At 38.0% G+C, this 18,712-nt stretch overlaps 1 protein-coding gene across 3 annotated transcripts in view; it reads left to right on the top strand.

The window, feature by feature from the left end:
* ITGA8 (integrin subunit alpha 8) overlaps nt 1-18,712 on the top strand; it is a 196,789-nt gene that overhangs the window by 106,086 nt on the left and 71,991 nt on the right. For all 3 annotated transcript variants that reach the window (XM_001089317.5, XM_028826016.2, XM_077945857.1), the window contains exons 18-22: nt 1,260-1,397; nt 1,890-1,957; nt 3,314-3,461; nt 10,162-10,254; nt 16,058-16,137. In XM_001089317.5, the coding sequence (XP_001089317.3) occupies nt 1,260-1,397; nt 1,890-1,957; nt 3,314-3,461; nt 10,162-10,254; nt 16,058-16,137 (527 nt within the window). The remainder of the gene's footprint in view (nt 1-1,259; nt 1,398-1,889; nt 1,958-3,313; nt 3,462-10,161; nt 10,255-16,057; nt 16,138-18,712) is intronic.

Raw genomic sequence — 18,712 nt, 5'->3', positions numbered from 1 at the left:
TTGTCTGCATAGACCCCCAACCGTCTGTTTTCATTTTCATAGCAGGAAAGTTATTGCTGAGGAACAGGGCTTTGAAAGTCATGCTAAAAAATACAGATTTAATCTTCAGAAGCATGGAGCACATGGTATGCTTAACTTATTTTAGGGTCAAATACTCTCCTCTTGACCCTGACTTCAACTAACCTGATGATGTGTTGCTATTAATTTCTAAGGCTTCTTTTCATTTTGAACAAAATCTTTATAATGGCATTCAGTTCACATGGTTTTCATTTCTACCCACCTCCTCCCCAAAAAACATAAAAGTGCAACGTAATTTATGTGAATTTTTCTCCTATGTGAGTATGTCTTGTTAGATTTTTATCAATGCACATTTCAGAGCCAACTCAGGAAAACATTTAGACATTCAAAGCTTTTATTAGAAGTAATTTATAATTATCTTCTTTAAAGTAATGTATTTTTACAGTGACTTCAAAACCTACCGAAATTTAAAAAGTAAAATTATTTATAACACAATTACCTATCTTCACCTTGCCAGTTGTGAGGTTGTGATAACTGTCTCAATTTCTCTTTTCCATTAGGGGGTTTAGTTAGCAAGGACCATCCTAGGGAAGATCACAGATTACAATCACACTCAAGAATGAAAAGTTGGATACCTGACCCTTGATTGGCATACAATTGAAGGGTGACATATCCACCGTGTGTTTAGTGCTTGCTGTTTGGCACTTACCCCTCCCTACTAAAGGAATTCTGTTTCTTTTTCCAAGAGAACTTCAAATGTCCTGAAGGTGTTCTGCAGTTCATGCAGGCAAGGGCTTAAAAAGATGATGAGAGGAAGAGAATCAAGATGTTTTCTTCTTCTGAGCCCCAAGAGAGAACTCATAAATTCTGGCAACCTCACGAAAACAAAAGTCCAAATTCATGGTGGTTTTTGTGACATTTATGGTATACAAGTGTAATCTTTTACTTTGCAACTTGACCAATTCTGCATGAGTTGTTGAAGGTCTGGAGAACCCAAAGATTGGCTCCAGAAGCATGTTTCAATGAAACCGCAGCTCTAAATGATTTCATCACTGCACGTATATTAGGTATGCTGGCAACTATATACCACATAAATCAGCCTCCATCTAAGCCTGCTGCAAAGATAATTATTTCATCATTCACTTTCATTGAGTAAATTCCAGTGTTGCCTGACTTTTGCAGACTGACACCTTGCAGCTATTTCATGGAGCCTCTGTTGAGTTTGTGATTATTTTTCCTAGGATGAAATTGAATTCCGAGATAAATTATCTCCAATCAACATTAGTTTGAATTACAGTTTGGACGAATCCACCTTTAAGGAAGGCCTGGAAGTGAAACCAATATTGAACTACTACAGGGAAAATGTTGTTAGTGAACAGGTAAGTCCTTGCGGTCTTTGACGGTATTTTCTCAAGCAGGCTCTCTGGGGTGTCGTCCTTATGGCTTTAAGACTAAAGCCAGCTCCTTTCATTTTTATTTCTGCATGCAGACACGGAACATTTGGGAGTTTTCCTACCATGTTTCCTGAAACACTGCATGATTGTGTTTTTCGGAAGCCTTTCCTCTTGTGCAACCAAGATTTAATTTGTTCAAAATGTGGCTGTAATGGAAGCAATACAGCCTGTAATCCTCAAGCCATTGCCAGAGTTGCATTCTTTACAGATATTTCGGAGTGCATTGGAATTGGGCTATTATGTAAAGTGGCCTATATTGGGAGATCGCCATGAAATGTAGGCTATTGGCTTGGGTAGAGTCATGCATAGTGAGACGAAAGCTCTGGTTCCGTTTGTGGCACCATTCAGAATTTTCAAGAAAAAGGGTGTGATTCAGATTTTCCTGGATTGTTCCTGATGTGTGTTTATACAACACAGGCTCACATTCTGGTGGACTGTGGAGAAGACAATCTGTGTGTTCCTGACTTGAAGCTGTCAGCTAGACCGTAAGTTTAAATAACTAAATGTGTGCATTCTATGTAATGGAATTACAGGTATTTATTTAAAGGTTCTCTGGAGAAAGTATACACTTCCAATGACCACCAAAAGTATGCTGCATGAAATTCTTGAGCTTGGCTACACTTCGGGTTAGCCTGTGGTTTGGGTCAGTTATTTGGCATCGGTGTCAAATGACACACCCTAAGATTTTGCCTGGGCCATTTCATCTTTCAGCAAAACTGGAAAAAAAAAGTTTTTGTTGAAAGTAAACTTATTGATGGGGTGGCTCGAGTTATATTTACTTGCCTCAGTCAAGTAGACAAAGGATTCAGACAGGCAAGTTCCATCTACACCTTCAACCAAACTTTTTTTTCAGCACCCCATGACTCAAAGGCATCCTTAAAACTGTCAGAACAAAATTAATGTTGACTTACTGAACAAATACTTAAATAGCACTCTATGGAGTAAAGCAGAAGGTGTCACAAAATTGAAAAGAATCAAAGGGCTTCACAGTTGCCAGTAATGGACGCCCCCATTCCAGCACTGGAAATTGCACTGTATTCTGTTATGGGAAGACATGGACTAGGATGTAAAACATCCTATGGTCAAGAAACAGATTTGTTCTCCTTTTCCTCCCAGGAACTATCTCCCTGCCAGTGTTTGGAATGTACTTGGTAACTTCTCAGAGGGATTTCCCCCAGATTTCATAATTTACCAACTTCACAGGCAATCGCTTTGAGTAAGGTTAAAAAGTGCAATAGGTATTTCCAAATATTGGTTTGATTTGCAGTTCTAAGTGAACTACGTCTCTTCAAAATACCTTGAAATCCTCTATCAGTGATTTAAGATCTTATCGTATCTGCCTACTTCTTCCGTCTCATTATTTCCTTTGCATTAATCTCTCCCTCTTACTTTCTAAACCACTTCTCTTCCTTTTATTTCATTGTCCATTTTCTTCCTAATGTATGTTTTCAGTGAAGTGCTGAAGCTGCTTCATTTTGGCTTGTAAGTGAAATGTTAAATTTGCAGGAATTTTGTTGGTAGATTGTTAAATATGTTGGTAACTTGAAATTGACCACGGTGCATGGATTTACACCATTGGAATCTGAAAATGTTATAAATCAATACTTTTTTTTTTTTTGAGAACTTGTTGTTAAACATTTACCAATACACTACTAGATGTTTTCCTGCCCTTTTTACCCAGAGATGATTATCTTGCCTCTTCCTACCATCTCTTCATGATGGTCCATCTTCTTTTTTTGCATTTGCCATTTTTCTTTTCCTCCTTAATAAATCCTTAAATAAAATATTCATGAAGCCAAGAAGTAGAGTACCTAATACTTCTTTCTAAACTGCATTTTTAGAGATAAGCATCAGGTAATCATTGGAGATGAAAATCACCTTATGCTCATAATAAATGCAAGAAATGAAGGGGAAGGAGCATATGAAGCTGAACTCTTTGTAATGATACCAGAAGAGGCAGATTATGTTGGGATCGAACGCAACAACAAGGTAATGCCTGCAAATTATTTGAAGTCAAGAGCTAAGTATATTTTTGAAGTCAAGTAAACGTTAAGAAGGACCATCTTAGCTGAGAGTTTCTTCCTCAATAAAAGACAGTAAAATGATACCTTCTTTTGTTAAATCACCACAGCAATGAGCCATGGAGGTGGGGGGAGGCTTACACAGTGTTAATATCTTCTTTGCCGTAGTGCAAAGATAAATTGGCCAAAGATTGAAAGCTAAGGCAAAAAAGAGAACAAGACTGACTGAACGAAGAAGCTTACCAATGCGATCAAAAAGCTAAACTCCCAAGCTAATTCCCTGTCTTCACTGGCTTTTCTAGCCTTGCGTTGAGTTCTTTCAGTTTCAAACACATGTCAGGAAGCCTGGTTTTCCTTATTGGTTAGGGAGAAAGGTCCAACCAATCCCTGCTCAGCACTGATAACAGCTTGGACCGGCACCGGAAGGGGAACAAGGTCCTTCCCCTTTCTTCTTGGTCCACCTTGTCAGAATTATGACCAGGAACAGCCTGGTCTTCCTCATTTGCCATTCCTCAATGCCACTATTTGTTTAAATGGCAACAATGGTATTTATAGTCTTCCCTTTCCTTATCAGAACATGAATCTTCCCATTCAAAGCATCCTCCAGTTCTGCAGTGTCCTTAATCACTTGGTCTAGAAAACCATTATAAATACATTGTAGAATAACAGAGAAAGCCCCTCAGTGTCGGAAATATACAAACTCACAATTAAGGGTAAATCCCAAGTGTCACGTTTCCTTCACAGGATGAGGTGTAGCGTAGGTGCTCCTTAAATACTTGCTGATAGTGTTGTTCATTTAGCTTAAATGTATTAAATGTCTACTAGTTTCCAAATACCACACCCCCTGAGGACCTCATCCATTTTCATGATTGAATAATTTGTAATGAAAACTAATTCTTCTAGAGAGATGTTAACAAACTGTTGTTGTGATGTTGGTATTTTAAAGACATTTAAAAACTTAGGGAATATAAAATTCTCTTTTCACATTTCTAGTCTCATGATTTCTTTTTGTTTTAGTTGAATCCTTCTTAGTAAAAAACAAAAAAATTAAAAAATCCAGATGAGTAATGATAGAGCGTCTTTAACACTGGTTTAAAATCCTTATGAGTTTCTGTTGAAGAAATATATAGGAAAAAAGAAGTTCCAAAGTCATCAAATGTTATACATTAAATATGTCCTGCTGTTTTGTGTATGTTAGTCATATCTTAATAAAGTAGTTTTCCAAAAAATAGTCCTAAATTATTCTTAACTCTTCCATGTTAACAGTAAGGTTGGATAGATAGAAAAAAACATTCCATTTCTTTTCAAGAGTATTTGAAACTCTCCACTCAGCTTTCATCTCCCTGCTATTTCAAACATGAAAATCAATATAAACCCTAATTTCTCCAGTAAGTAGTTTTTATAATCATCCCATTTTCTTCTTTCTTGAATTAGTTGTGTTTTTCTGTTTGTTTTTTGTTTTGTGTGATTTATTTATTTATTTGAGACAGGGTCTTGCTCTATTGCCCAGGATGGAGTGGAGCAGTGTGATCATAGCTCACTACAACCTCCAACTCCTGGGCTCAAGCAAAACCCTCATCTCAGCCTCCTGAGTAGCTAGGACTACAGGTGTGCACCACCACGCCTGGCCAACTTTTGTATTTTCTGTAGAGAGGAAGTTTTGCCATGTGGCCCAGGTTGGTCTTGAACACATGGGGTCAAACGATCCACCCACCTTGGCCTTCCAAAGTGCTGATATTATAGGCACGAGCCACCCTTGCCTGGCCAATTATGTGATTTTTTTTTTTAATCTTCTTCATTTCTCTATTAAAGTCACTTTAAGATAAAAATAAATAAGAATAAATGGAGTAATTATACACACAACTTATAAAAATGGTGTTTAATAACCACTTTGATTTGAAGATGTCATTTCATAATAAAATCTCTATAAGCAAAAACAGAAAAATGTCGCCTACAGATACGTACATGCAGATAATGCATTAAACAAACAAAAACGAAGTTTGGGTGTGTTTTGTTTTTAATATTCTGGAGCTCCACTCATATTTTTATTTCAGTTCCCTTCTTGTCACTCCACCCCCGACTTTGCTCAACAAAGGACCTATTCTAAAGTGTTCTTTTAGCAAAACATCCAGTTTACTGTTGGTTTTGTTGCATAGAAAACACGGGAGAGCACTTAGGATTCTATCTTTGGCTGTAAACATTACAAGGGACATTATCTGTAATCTCGAATGATCCCTTCACTACTTTTTTCTCCATCAATTTCCCTTTGGCAGAGACTTCCCTCGGTCTTTGAATTTTACGTGACTAAGCCACATTCTAATTTCTTCCTTGTTTTGACACAGTTTGAGGTTTGTATACCTTTTGATTTCAACTCAGTTCAACATATTTTAACCATTTTTTCCTTAAGGGGAAAAATATTAGGCATTATCTGATTGTAAGGTTGGCTATTCTTTTGTTGAAAACATTTGTCTTTTATTATCTCTTGCTCCAGAAACCTTAGTTGAACCAGCCTTTATATTTCCTTTTGGTGATTTTTCTCCTTAATTTTTCTGTGAAAAAGGTGTATGTGTTTTATATTCATCATCATGATCATCATTATGATTGTAGTAAGATACACATAAGATATAATTTATCATTGTAGCCATTTTCAAGTGTACAGTTCAGTGACATTATATTTACATGGTAGTGCCAACATCACCACTGTCCACCTCCAGACCTTTTTCGTCATCCCAAACTGAACCTCTGCAACCCTTAAAAATAATTTCCCATTGTTCCTTTCCCCAGGCCCTGGTAAGCACCATTCTACTTTCTGTCTCTGTGAATTTGGTGATTCTAGGGACCTGTTATCATCTCTTCTTCAATCTCTCACAGCTGCCTCACCTTCAGCATGTCTGTATCTAGACTTTTGGTCTTCCCACTCACACCCTTCTTCCTTTTTTTTTTTTTTTTTATTGGAGTCTTGCTCTGTTGCCCAGGCTGGAGTGCAGTGGCATGATCTTGGCTCACTACAACCTCTGCCTCCCTGGTTCAAGTGATTCTCCTTCCTCAGCCTCCCAGCTAGCTGGGATTACAGGTGCCCACCACCATACCTGACTAATTTTAATATTTTTAGTAGAGATCAGTTTCACCATGTTGGCTAGGCTGATCTTGAACTCCTAACCTCAAGTGATCCCCCAGCCTTGGCCTCCCAAAGTGCTGAGATTACAGGTGTGAGCCACCACATCCAGCTTCCCTTTCATTTTCTATGTACGAGAATGACACCAGCATCTCCTGGCTTCTAACACCGAAAGTGATGCCAGCCTGGATGAGGGTGATGACAGTAGCAGTTGGATGGAGAGAAGGATGTGAACTAAAGAGATTCTGAACTGAGTCCATCCAACAGCCACCGTCACCACCTTCATCCAGGCTGGCATGATCTTTTGCCCAGATTATTGCAACAGTCTTCCTAGTTCATCTTGCCAACTTGTTACCGCTAACATAGAAAAAAAAATCCATCTTTCTAAATCGCAAATCTGAGCATGGCACTCTCTTCAAATCCTCACTAGCTCCCCATTGCTTTGAGGATAAGATCCAAATCCTTCAGATGACGCATGAGGCCCTTGATCATATCACTCCCACTTGCCTCCTCAGCCTCATCACTAAATGCTGATGCTTCCAGCCAGCTTGAATTTCTTTTCCATACCTGTAATGACACGGAGAGCTTGTTCCAGCCATTTCTCCTTCCAACACACTAACTCTGCTCCCTCATCCTCTTTGTCTATCTTACTTATTTTTACTTCTTTTCACTCATCCTTCAAATAATAATTGAGACTTAATAAAAATTGAGGCTTAATAATAATTGAGACAATAATAATTGAGGTGGCTAACATTTATTGAACAACTGCTATGAGCTGAGTAATCCTCTGAGTTCTTGAATGTATTTCATTCTTATAACAGCCTTATAGAGAAGCTACTGTCACTATCCCTGTTTTACAGATAAGAATAAATTAAGTAACATGCCCAAGGTTATACAGCTATTATGTAGTAGAAGCAAGTTCAAATGTCAAACGTTAAGTCCAGGCCCCTGTTTGTTCTGTTTTTTGTTTTTGTTTTGTTTTGTTTTTTTGAGATGGTGCCTTACTCTGTCATCCAGGCTGGAGTGCAGTGGCGTGATCCCAGCTCACTGCAACCTCTGCCTCCTGGGTTCAAGTGATTCTCCTGCCTCAGCCTCCCTAGTAGCTGGGATTACAGGTGCCGGCCACCACGCCTGGCTAATTTTTGTATTTTTAGTAGAGATGGAGTTTCACCATGTTGGCCAGGCTGCTCTCAAACTGCTGACCTCAGGTGATCCACCTGCCTCGGCCTCCCAAAGTGCTGGGATTACAGATGTCAGCCACCACACCCGGCTGGAACCCTGTTCTTAACCACTGATATGCACTGCCCCCATCAGCTTAGATGCCACTTCCTCCAGGATGCCTTCTCTGATTGCTTGGATCTATGTGCAGGTCCTCCTTTGTCACTATTTATTTATCCTATCATAAAATTTACCCAACTCTACTGCAACTGTGTGTTTCCATTGCTGTTACAATTGCTTAGAATTACTTGTTCCAGTTGTTAAAATAACTAAGAATTCAATGAGGACAAGGGGTGTTATTTGTCAGGCCTGGTCAATAGTGGGTACACAGTTAATGTTTTCAATGAAAGAAGAACACTCTAAGAGCTATAAATGGATTTGAACAAGAATGTCCCTGGAACTGCAGAGGAAAATCATCTAGAAATGTTCAGAAATAGTTCATTGCTCCTCTTATTAAAGAGAGGAAATAACGCTTAAAAAAGGAAAAAGGGTGGAGGGGATGTGAAAGGGAGAAAAAAATTCTTTGATTGATGTCAAAGAACTGTTTCCAGAAAGCTGGGGGAAAACTGTACATATAACTTTTAACCTTTAGGTGAGATTAAAAAAATATATTTACTTATAGAAACTAAATCCTTGAATTACATTCAAGGGACATTTGAGCAGTTATGAAAGATTTTTCTGGGTTTTGTTTTTTCTGTTTTCATGACTGAGTTAATAATCCCCACACAAAGCCTCTCTGTGTGATTAGGGGTTAGATATGGATCCTTAAGAAGCTGAATACATAGTAAACCTATCTTTGAGAAGAAAGAATGTTACCACTTTTAACATAACTGTCTTTCAGGATATTTGAAGAGAGGATGTATTAAATTGTGCCTCCAAATATTAGTGATCCATTCCTTTCTCAATAACTAGGACAGATGTTTCCATGTGTCTATCTGGGGGATTCTGGGAGCAGGGTTGTACACTTAGTTGCATATTTGTCTGTTTCATTGTAGCCTTCTCTTTTACAAGAAGGTGTCAGTTGTCTCTACTCTGTTGTTCCTGAACTGTCACTTACTTTGTGTCCAAGTCTGCTCTAGGCATTAGGACTAGAACAGACACAAAAACCTCTGCCTTCTTGAAGCTTATATTCTCAAAAGTGTGTGGTTTACTTACAGAATTCTTTAGCTAGATGTCTGGGGAATGTTTCATGTTTTTTGCTTGAGTTTTGGGTTTGGGTTTTTGTTAATAAAATAGAAGGGAATGGAGGATCGTTTCTGAAACTTTATTTTCTTATATAAAATTTCAATAGATAACAGAAAAAGGATAAAAAAATAGAATTTCAATAGAGCTGACAGATGGATAAATGGTCATTATATTGGGAACCCTCTTCCGAACCTATCACAGGGACAGAAATTCCCCCAAAATTTGCTCCTTTATGAAAGTCCTCATATTGCAAGCTTATGTTTGGGAACAAGGGTGACAGATAATATACTGATGGCATATAATAAGTTAGAATGAAACAATGGAGAAGTGTAAGTAGCTATGGCTACATGCAGAGTGGGACCAAAGGGTTTGAGGTATGGAAAAAGAATAGGGTAGAGAGTGAGGGGTGGGTTTCTAAGCAGCTGGGAATAGCATGCGGACATGAAGAGGAGCTGGAAATCAAGGGCAATCGTTCCAGAACAAATCTGTATTTCCCCTCTCATCTGCTCAACCTTGAGAATTTGACCAGTATGTAGCTCCCAGAACCTCTTCCAACTTCAGTTTGTATGAACTCTACTTGGAACAGGATATAGGGGTAGGAAAGGAAATAGGAAGTACTGCTAAACATGAAGGCATTCTCTTTACATCTGAAATAATGAAGAACAGAAGAAAGTCAATTGCATGATCTCAAAATGGGACCATGGTGTATAGAAATTGGTGTTCAAGACAATTCTCTGGCAAATGATCATTGAATCTCATGATAATCTATACATATTATGATCATTTTGTTTTTGTAAAGCTTAATAGAATAAATTTATTTACTCATGTTTAATAATTTGTGATTTTCATGCTCTGAGTTTCACATTAACATTAGTGAAGATACTGTCTATAAATACTATATTACGCATTGTCTTCCTTAATGAAACACAATAAATATGCTTACCCACCCAATACATTTATTTCTAAAATTTAACTTTTACTTTTCTCTCACTACTTTCTCTCCTCAGTTAAGGGTCATCAATTACTTTTTTCGCACTGTCACCCTCCTGGGTGTTTGAGATCCAGGGGAGCTCCCAGGCCCCCAGCATGGCTTTTGTGTCAAGATGTCATTTATGCTGCCCCCTAAATCCCCTGTTCTTTCCCATTGTAGGGATTTCGACCACTGAGCTGTGAGTACAAGATGGAAAATGTAACCAGGATGGTGGTGTGTGACCTTGGGAACCCTATGGTGTCGGGAACAAATGTAAGAGAGAACCAGAAATACTGACCGATTTCCTTCTAACTGGACTTTACAGGGAACAGATGGAAAGCTCTCCGGTTACCACTCAGCAACTCAGCACCTAGCAGCAACGACAAATTAGGCAGGAAATTGCCAGAGTAGTGGGATTTCACATTACAGCCTACACAGAGTGAATCGTCTCAGGCCACAAACACAGAAAGATGCAGGCTCTTCTATGCTTTCTCTTTAGACATAACTCTTGCGTGTCGTTTAGTTGCAACAAATCTATGCAGACTTTGTTTTTACTACAGATATTTTTTTAAATACTTTTTATTTGAATTTCAAAAGAAATGCAATGTAAGTTAAAGACTTTAAAAATAACCAACTTAGGACAAAGATTTTAGCAATGGCAATTAAATTAACTTTTATTTCGAATATACCTCCTATATGAATATCATTCAGAGTATCTTCATATTTAAAAAGTTATCATAACCCAGTTTTTGAATCAGCTTCACCAAGTTTATATTTTCCATTATCTTACTTGAAGAATTGTACAGAAAATTGTAGTTTTATAGCAAGGAGAAAAAATAAAGATTAATAATGATCTCCAACATACATATGAAAAAATAGTTCTTTGTTCTCCTCCTCCTCATCCTTTTTCTTGTACTTCTCCTTTTTGTTTCCAGGTTTAGGAAATTTCCACTTGGGATTGCTTGTGGACTATATATATATACATATATATATATATATTTTTTTTTTTTTTCGAGATGGAGTCTTGCTCTGTCACCCATGCTGAAGTTCAGTGGCACGATCTCAGCTCACTGCAACCTCTGCCTCCTGGGCTCAAGTGATTCTCCTGCCTCAGCCTCCTGAATAGCTGGGATTACAAGTGTCCACCAATATGCCTGGCTAATTTTTATATTTTTAATAGAGACAGGGGTTTTACCATGTTGGCCAGGCTGGTCTCAAACTCCTGACCTCGTGATCCACCTGCCTCAACCTCCCAAAGTGCTGGGATCACAGGCCAATAAGTTAATTTTATCCAATTACAGTTAAGTATATGCATGGTAACTAGTAATAAATATTACAGTAAGCAATTATTTTATGATGTAAAATCAGAAAAAAAATTCTGAACCCTGAAAGTATTAACAAAGCTTACATAAATTGAACATACATAATCCTCTATTCAAAATTAGATGTTTATGATTACCAGTGAAATAGCCTGTTTGAAAAAAACTTCAAGGAAAGTCATCATTATGTAGGTTTGTATTAAAACAACTTCCCAAAGTTTATTCCAAAGAGTGCTAGTCCCCTGAGAGCAGCCTTGAAAAGGGAATTCTATGGTCACTGTTGAATGTCATGTCCTTCCTTGGGAGATTCAGGTATGCATTTACATTTTAAAGATGCTGATAAGTCAGTTAATAAACCTTTTAGCCTGATGTTTCATACTTTTGCTTGAGCATTTGAAACTTTTCTCAAGTTACAATATTATGCTAGAATGATATTTTTGCTCTTTTGTGCTATAATGTTGCTTTGATCTTGGGTATTCAAAAATGTGCTAAAACTATAGTAAACTCGCTTCTTGGGGCAAAAATAAATACATATTTCAATGACAAGTATATTCCTATGACAGATTATTATTGGTGATCATGGATTGATTGTCCTCTAGGTTATGAACTGAGCAGTGGGAGGAGGGGAGCTTTTTAATGTTATTTTATTGAATTTTCAAAACAACCCTGTGAGTCAAGTATTTATTTTATGGATGAGGAAATTGAAGCTCAGAGAAGTCGAATGAATTGGTCAAAGCCTCACACTGCAAAGCCCATGTTCTATCCGGTCTGCAACATCGTGAAAAGCCCTTGGATAAAAACGAATGAGTAACAGATGAGACTTTAAAATGAAGCATTGAAAGAGAGAATGGGATGTCTACACTGAGATATTAGAACATTTTTCACTATCATAGTCCTTTTATCTGGAAGCTAATGAATCGTTTTGCTAGTTTTTGCGAAAAATCCAACCACCTATTTTATTTTATTTTATTTTGAGATGGAGTTTCATGCTTGTTGCCCAGGCTGAAGTGCAACGGCACGATCTTGGCTCACCACAACCTCTGCCTCCTGGGTTCAAGCGATTCTTCTGCCTCAGCCTCCCGAGCAGCTGGGATTACAGGTGCATGCCAATGTGCCAGGCTAATTTTGTATTTTTAGTAGAGATGGGGTTTCTCCATGTTGGCCAGGCTGGTCTCGAACTCCTGGCCTCAGGTGATCTACCTGCCTTGGCCTTCGAAAGTGCTGGAATTACAGACGTGTCCCACCGAGCCCAGCATCAATGGCCTAATTTAATATGAAGAGGGTTACCTAAGACAAAAGAAAAATGAATTGAAGTGGTAGCTAACAGTGTTAGCATTTGTAGATGATGGACCACTCGTTCCTTTTTCAGTATTAGAAGTGTTACAGCTAGACCAGAGGTCATCTAAGGATAATCTTGAACAAAACTGGCCACCAGTATCATTCAAAGTGGAGGAAAAATGGCAGTGGGTCTTAACCACAAATGTGTTTATGTGAAAGGATGTCAATTCATTTTACCAGCAAATAATCTTTACAGGGAAGTAAATTGTTTATATTCGTTTATCTCTGAGGTCTATAGTAGAAGAAACCTAATAGCTTTCTTATCTCATTCTTTAATGCCATTAAACACATCAAATTTTATTGCATTCTGTTTTGTTATAAAACACTTTGATTTATATTCTTCTTCATTTTGCACTTTAAAAAGAGTACTCTCAGTGGGTTGTGGTAAAATTCCAAATGGAAAAGCAGTGCTAAAGATTTTAAAAGCATCATAAATTGCCAGGAATGTTTAGTTCTATCTAATATCTTTTGAAAATCATTTTCAAGTGACTTTGTATTTTAACTTAACAAAATATTCAAGGTAGTATTCAGAAGTTTTACTTCTGATTTTTAAATAGTAAAGTCATTTCCATAGAGTAGCTATAGTAATATAAGATATTTATATGCCCATAAGATTCATAACAAGTTGCAAATTTTCTCGTGGGAAAATTTTTTTTAAATGGTGGGGTCAGTGAAAGCGCTTTAAAATCAATGCCATGAGATCTGGTGTTTGGTACTAGTTAAGGACACATGCACCTCTTACCAATATGAAATTGTCATATCTTCAATGGGTCTTTGTCCCATGCTGATTGTTCTATAATGAAAACCAACATTAGGTAGCCTCTATTGCAACACAGTAAGTTTTCTATCACTGGAAATAAGCAAACAAAAACAAACTCTCATCTTTTGGCAATTTTGGCAATTTTTTTTGTTTTGTTTTGAGATGGAGTCTCACTCTATTGCCCGGGCTGGAGTGCAATGGCACAATCTCGGCTCACTGCAACCTCTGCCTCCTGGGTTCAAGCGATTCTCCTGCCTCTGCCTCCCAAGTAGCTGGGATTACAGGCACGCACCACCACACTCAGCTAATTTTTGTATTTTAGTAGAGATGGGGTTTCATAATATTGGCCAGGCTGGTCTTGAACTCCTGACCTTGTGATCTGCCCACCTTGGCCTCCCAAAGTGCTGGGATTACAGGAGTCAGCCACCCTTGCACCCAGCCTCTTTTGGCAATTTTTATTGCACTGTTTCTATAAACCAGGTTCTAAGCTAGAGTCTGGCAATATAAAGATAAAAACACAACCTTCACTCAATAAGAAACTCAAAATTAGCAGTGTCATAAGTTGAGTGGTGGAAGAGTGGTAAAAAAAGGAGACAGAGAATAAAAAGGAGAACAATTTTGCCTGGCCCAGCCCATAGAATCAGAGAATGTATTACAGGAGATATCTCCTGTCCTGAGCTTTGAGGCGTGATTTAGGAGTTCTTCAAGTAGAAAAGGCAAGTAAAAGCTAAAAGTCTTCTGAAAAAGAGAGAAGAGGCTGATAGAAAATTGCTCCTTTGGAATTATTAAAAAATTCATCTGGCCAGGTGCGTTGGCTCACGCCTGGAATCCCAGCACTTGGGGAGGCCAAGGCGGGTGGATCACGAGGTCAGGAGTATGAGACCAGCCTGGCCAACATGATGAAACCCCATCTCTACTAAAAATACCAAAAATAGCTGGGTGTGGTGGTGCACACCTATAATCCCAGCTACTCAGGAGGCTGAGGCAGGAGAATCACTTGAACCCGGGAGGTGGAGGTTGCAGTAAGCTGAGATCATGCCACTGCACTCCAACCTGGGCGACAGAGCAAGACTCTGTCTCAAAAAAATAAAATAATACTTGCTGGGACATAATGCCTTATAATTAAGACACATCTGGGTTTAAATACCGACTATACCTTTTATCAGCTGTGATACTTTGAGCAAGTCACACTAAAATGAGAAAACACCTACCTATAGGAGTGTTTGGAGCAATGAATGATATGACAAATATAAAGCCATTAGGATGGTACGTGATTTGAAGCACATTCAGCAAGGGCTGGTGAACTGGTGCTGCTGATTTATGACAAAAGAGATGATTTATTATTAGTTCCTATTATTACTGCTTCATGTGAATATGAGTTTTTGTTAATGGTTTGATTCTGATACTATAGTGGCTGTGACAACAGATTTGAAAGTTAGCTTGCAGGGATTTAAATTCTAGCTCTGTGGTTTATTTGCACTGCACCTGGAGCAAGGTACTTCATCTCTCTAATCCTCAGGTTGCTGCTCCATTGTATAATGTCAGCAACAACAGCCCCTACCCCAGAGTGCTTTTTGGGATTACATGAGATCATGTGTGTAAGGCATAGTACAGTGCTTGGAAGAGTAAGTAACATAATATTACAGATGTGTTAACTATTATTTTTACTTCCTTATTTATATCACCATTGAATTTATTTTCCCCATGTTTTTATCTATTTACAGGTTATGAAAATAATAAATGCAGTTTTAAAAATTTGGAAAAATTTAAAAGGAAAAAGTAATCCTTGTAACTGTAACCTCAACTAGAACATATTATTCTGAAACATTTTCCTATAATACATCCACGCTCCTGTACTGTAGAAGAATTTTTTGATTTGTAGACTTTTAAAACCATAGCTGAGGAGCATTGCACATAAACATTGTAACCTTCATTCATTGTTGATCGTTATTACATTAGAAGCATTTTCCATATTGTTGCATTGACTTCACAGCTATAATTTCAATGACTACATAAATGTCCATCGAACAGAAGCATCATAGTTTTCTAAGTCAATTTCTGGCAGGTGTGGTGGTTCATGCTTGTAATCCCAGCACTTTGGGAGGCCAAGGCAGGAGGACTGCATGAAATCAGGAGTTCAAGACCAGACTAGACTCTGTCTCTACAAATAACAAAAAAGTTAATCGTATGGTGGTGTGCACCTGTGGCCCTTGCTACTTGGGAGGCTAAGGAAGGAGGATCACTCGAGCCCAGAAGTTGAGGCTGCAGTGAGGCACGCTCGCACTACTGCATTCCAGCCTGGGTGATGGAGCAAGACCCTGTCTCAATCAATCAATCAGTCAATCAATCAGTGTCTTCTCATGTATTTGGATTATTTTCAATTTAACACACAAAAAGGTGGCAGGAGAAGAGGCAGTACAGAACTAAATGGAGAGAGAGAAACAACCTGTACTGTAACCTGAATCTTCTGGGGCCTGCAGTTCATTGCATGACTTCTCTCGGCTCTCAGCCACCTGGGTTAGAAGCAGAACAAAGGAGAGAGTTACAGTGATCCAGGGTGGGGTTTTGCAGGAATGACTTACAAAATATTTTGATGTTGTGTACAAGCTACTCTCATGTAATAACTTTGTGTCCTGTGTGATTTTATTTTCTTTTTTAGTATTCCCTGGGCCTCCGATTTGCAGTTCCACGTCTCGAGAAAACAAACATGAGCATTAACTTCGATCTACAAATCAGAAGGTTAGACTTTTACCTGCCTATATTATTGACGGCATTCAACAGAAAAGAGATCCACAGTGAAATGATGCCACCTGTCAAGGTCCTTGGCCTTAAAAGCTCATCTGAAATTAGAACCCAGACTTTCACAGCCCATTTAGTCTTTGTTTTCCTCAATTATTTCAGTAATTTCAACATTTTAGGGGTTTTGAAAAAGAGATTACATTATATAGACCAAGTTATGAGATAGCAAAATTTTGTCCTGGGCAGCCTCCCACCTGCTTTACTTCCGCTTTTCCTCGTTCCAAAGCACATGCCTTTCCCCACGCTAACTCCATGCTCTCAGGTGGGCATCAGCTAGTCCCTGAGAACAAAATCTGTGCAAAAAAAGCATAGATTTTGCATTGGCAATCCTGAAGTCTCTTCAATTTCCAAGAATGAACGAATCTCTGATGGCTTACCTGTGAGCACTGTGGCAGGATGCAGGTGAGATACTCTATTTTAAGGGCAAACCCTTCTCTAGCAATGATAAGCTGAGCCATATAAGTAGCTGCCTCTCTTTTCTAAGGCTGACACTGTTCGAGAATTCAACTGTGACTTCACCTTCTTACCACCTATTCTGTTTGCTCCTTTGTGGCTGAAAATAATATTTTGTGAAAAAGAAGACTTGAAGAAAGTAGTGTGGCAGTTGGGCCGGGGCTTCCAGCTGTGAACTTAAACCCATTAACTGGATAATGGAATCAGTTTAATGGCTCTAGACCCATATTAAAAGGAAATTGAATGGAAAGTAACATACAATATAATATAATATAGTATAGTATATACTAGCACAGCTCATGAAATGTTTCTTTCAGTAAGTATAAATATGTGTTGTAAGATGTCTAGTGAGATGTATATATTTTTTGTGGTCTGCAGCTTAAAAAGTTTGAAAAACACTGATATAAACAGGACATGTAAGCCTTCTGTATTTATTTATACCTTGCCTGGCATGTTGAACCCTTGCTCTAACCATTAAATGAATATGAAGTCAGTATCCACAATTTGAGTCTCAAATACTAGTGTGCAAGATGGTTAATTTCTAAGTTTATCTTAATATCTTGCAAGAAGTATCATTAGAGTGTGATAACTTTTAGAATAATGACTCCATGCAATGGATTACTTTTTAAATAACTACTTCAGCAAAAGGCTTAGAATTTTTTAAAAACGTATAAAGTCTGTAAGAATGTAGCAGATTTTTAAAATCCACAACCCATGTCACAAATTACTCTCCCACCCCAAACTTTGTGATAGATATCTAGGGAGGAAGGTTTTCTCAACTTACCTTAGGTATTCATTTCTGACCTTAATGAAGTCTTTCTTGAATTTAACTTAGACATTTTCTGCTGAATTTTAGGTTTTTAAAATCTGGATAAAATTTAGTGATGTGATACAGATGGAATGAATTCTTCTGTAATATTCCTTCATTTTACCAAAAGCATGTTAAATCATTTCTTTGTATCTATAAAAATATATTAAAGGTTTAGGAAGCCCTAAATATTTTTATTTTGGAAATCTGTTGATATTTCTAAGTATCTTAAGAAAAATAAAACAAAAACAGAAACAAAAAAGCAGAAAACATGTCTTGGCAAAGTACCACCATCCCTCCAGACAGTAACCTGAAGTTTCTATTCCTCTCCATCATTGTCTGTGCCATTGATCCTCCACTGACATGAAGCTTTGTGTCACCTGGGGAAAGATACATCTCTCATAAAATACACAACCTTTGTATAGAAAGAAAGTCTGGTACAAAGCAAATTCATTGATATTTCCTCCTCACTGTTGGTTGAAGTTACAAAAGAGAATGGATGCAATTAGTAGTTCATCTAAGAAGCAAAAGACACTAGGTAGTGTTCTAGATGCTTTCCCTAAGTCCATCCTGTAGATCATCATTTAAATAATGAATGCAGTAATGAAGTGCCAAATTTGCTGTAAAACAGAAATGGCCACATTTTTAACATTCCCCTTCATCTAAAACAAAGGGTCATGACTGATTACATTCCATTTCTACTTATGACTATTTTAACATTACCCTAAAAAAATATAAAAATGCAGAAATGCAGAAAGAACTGGAATATACATACAGCATTAAATTCCCAAAACATACGTTATAGGTATAAAAGCAAGAATACAGTGTTTGAGGCCAGGCACGGTGGATCATGCCTGTAATCCCAGCATTTTGGGAGTCCAAGGCAGGTGGATCACTTGAGGTCAGGAGTTCGAGACCAGCCTAGCCAACATGGTGAAACCTTTTCTCTAATAAAAGTACAGGTGCAAGCCTGTAGTCCCAGCTTCTATGGAGGCTGAGGCTGGGGAATCACTTGAACCTGGGAGGCGGAGGTTGCAGTGAGTCAAGATTGAGCCACTGCACTCCAGCCTGGGTGATAAGAGTGAGACCCCATCTTAAAAAAAAAAAAAAAGAATACAATGTTTGAGTAAAACACTGTAAAAATTCAGTTACTAGGGTATTTGAGAGCTGAGTATTTATCTGCATGGTTTGCTGGCTGACTCCAAAGCTGTAAATAAGGATGTAGATGGATGGTTTTGCATTTGGTTTAAATGT

The sequence above is a fragment of the Macaca mulatta genome, chromosome 9, assembly GCF_049350105.2.
Source record: "Macaca mulatta isolate MMU2019108-1 chromosome 9, T2T-MMU8v2.0, whole genome shotgun sequence".
Classification (NCBI taxonomy): domain Eukaryota; kingdom Metazoa; phylum Chordata; class Mammalia; order Primates; family Cercopithecidae; genus Macaca; species Macaca mulatta.
This window is presented reverse-complemented; position numbering and strand designations above follow the sequence as displayed.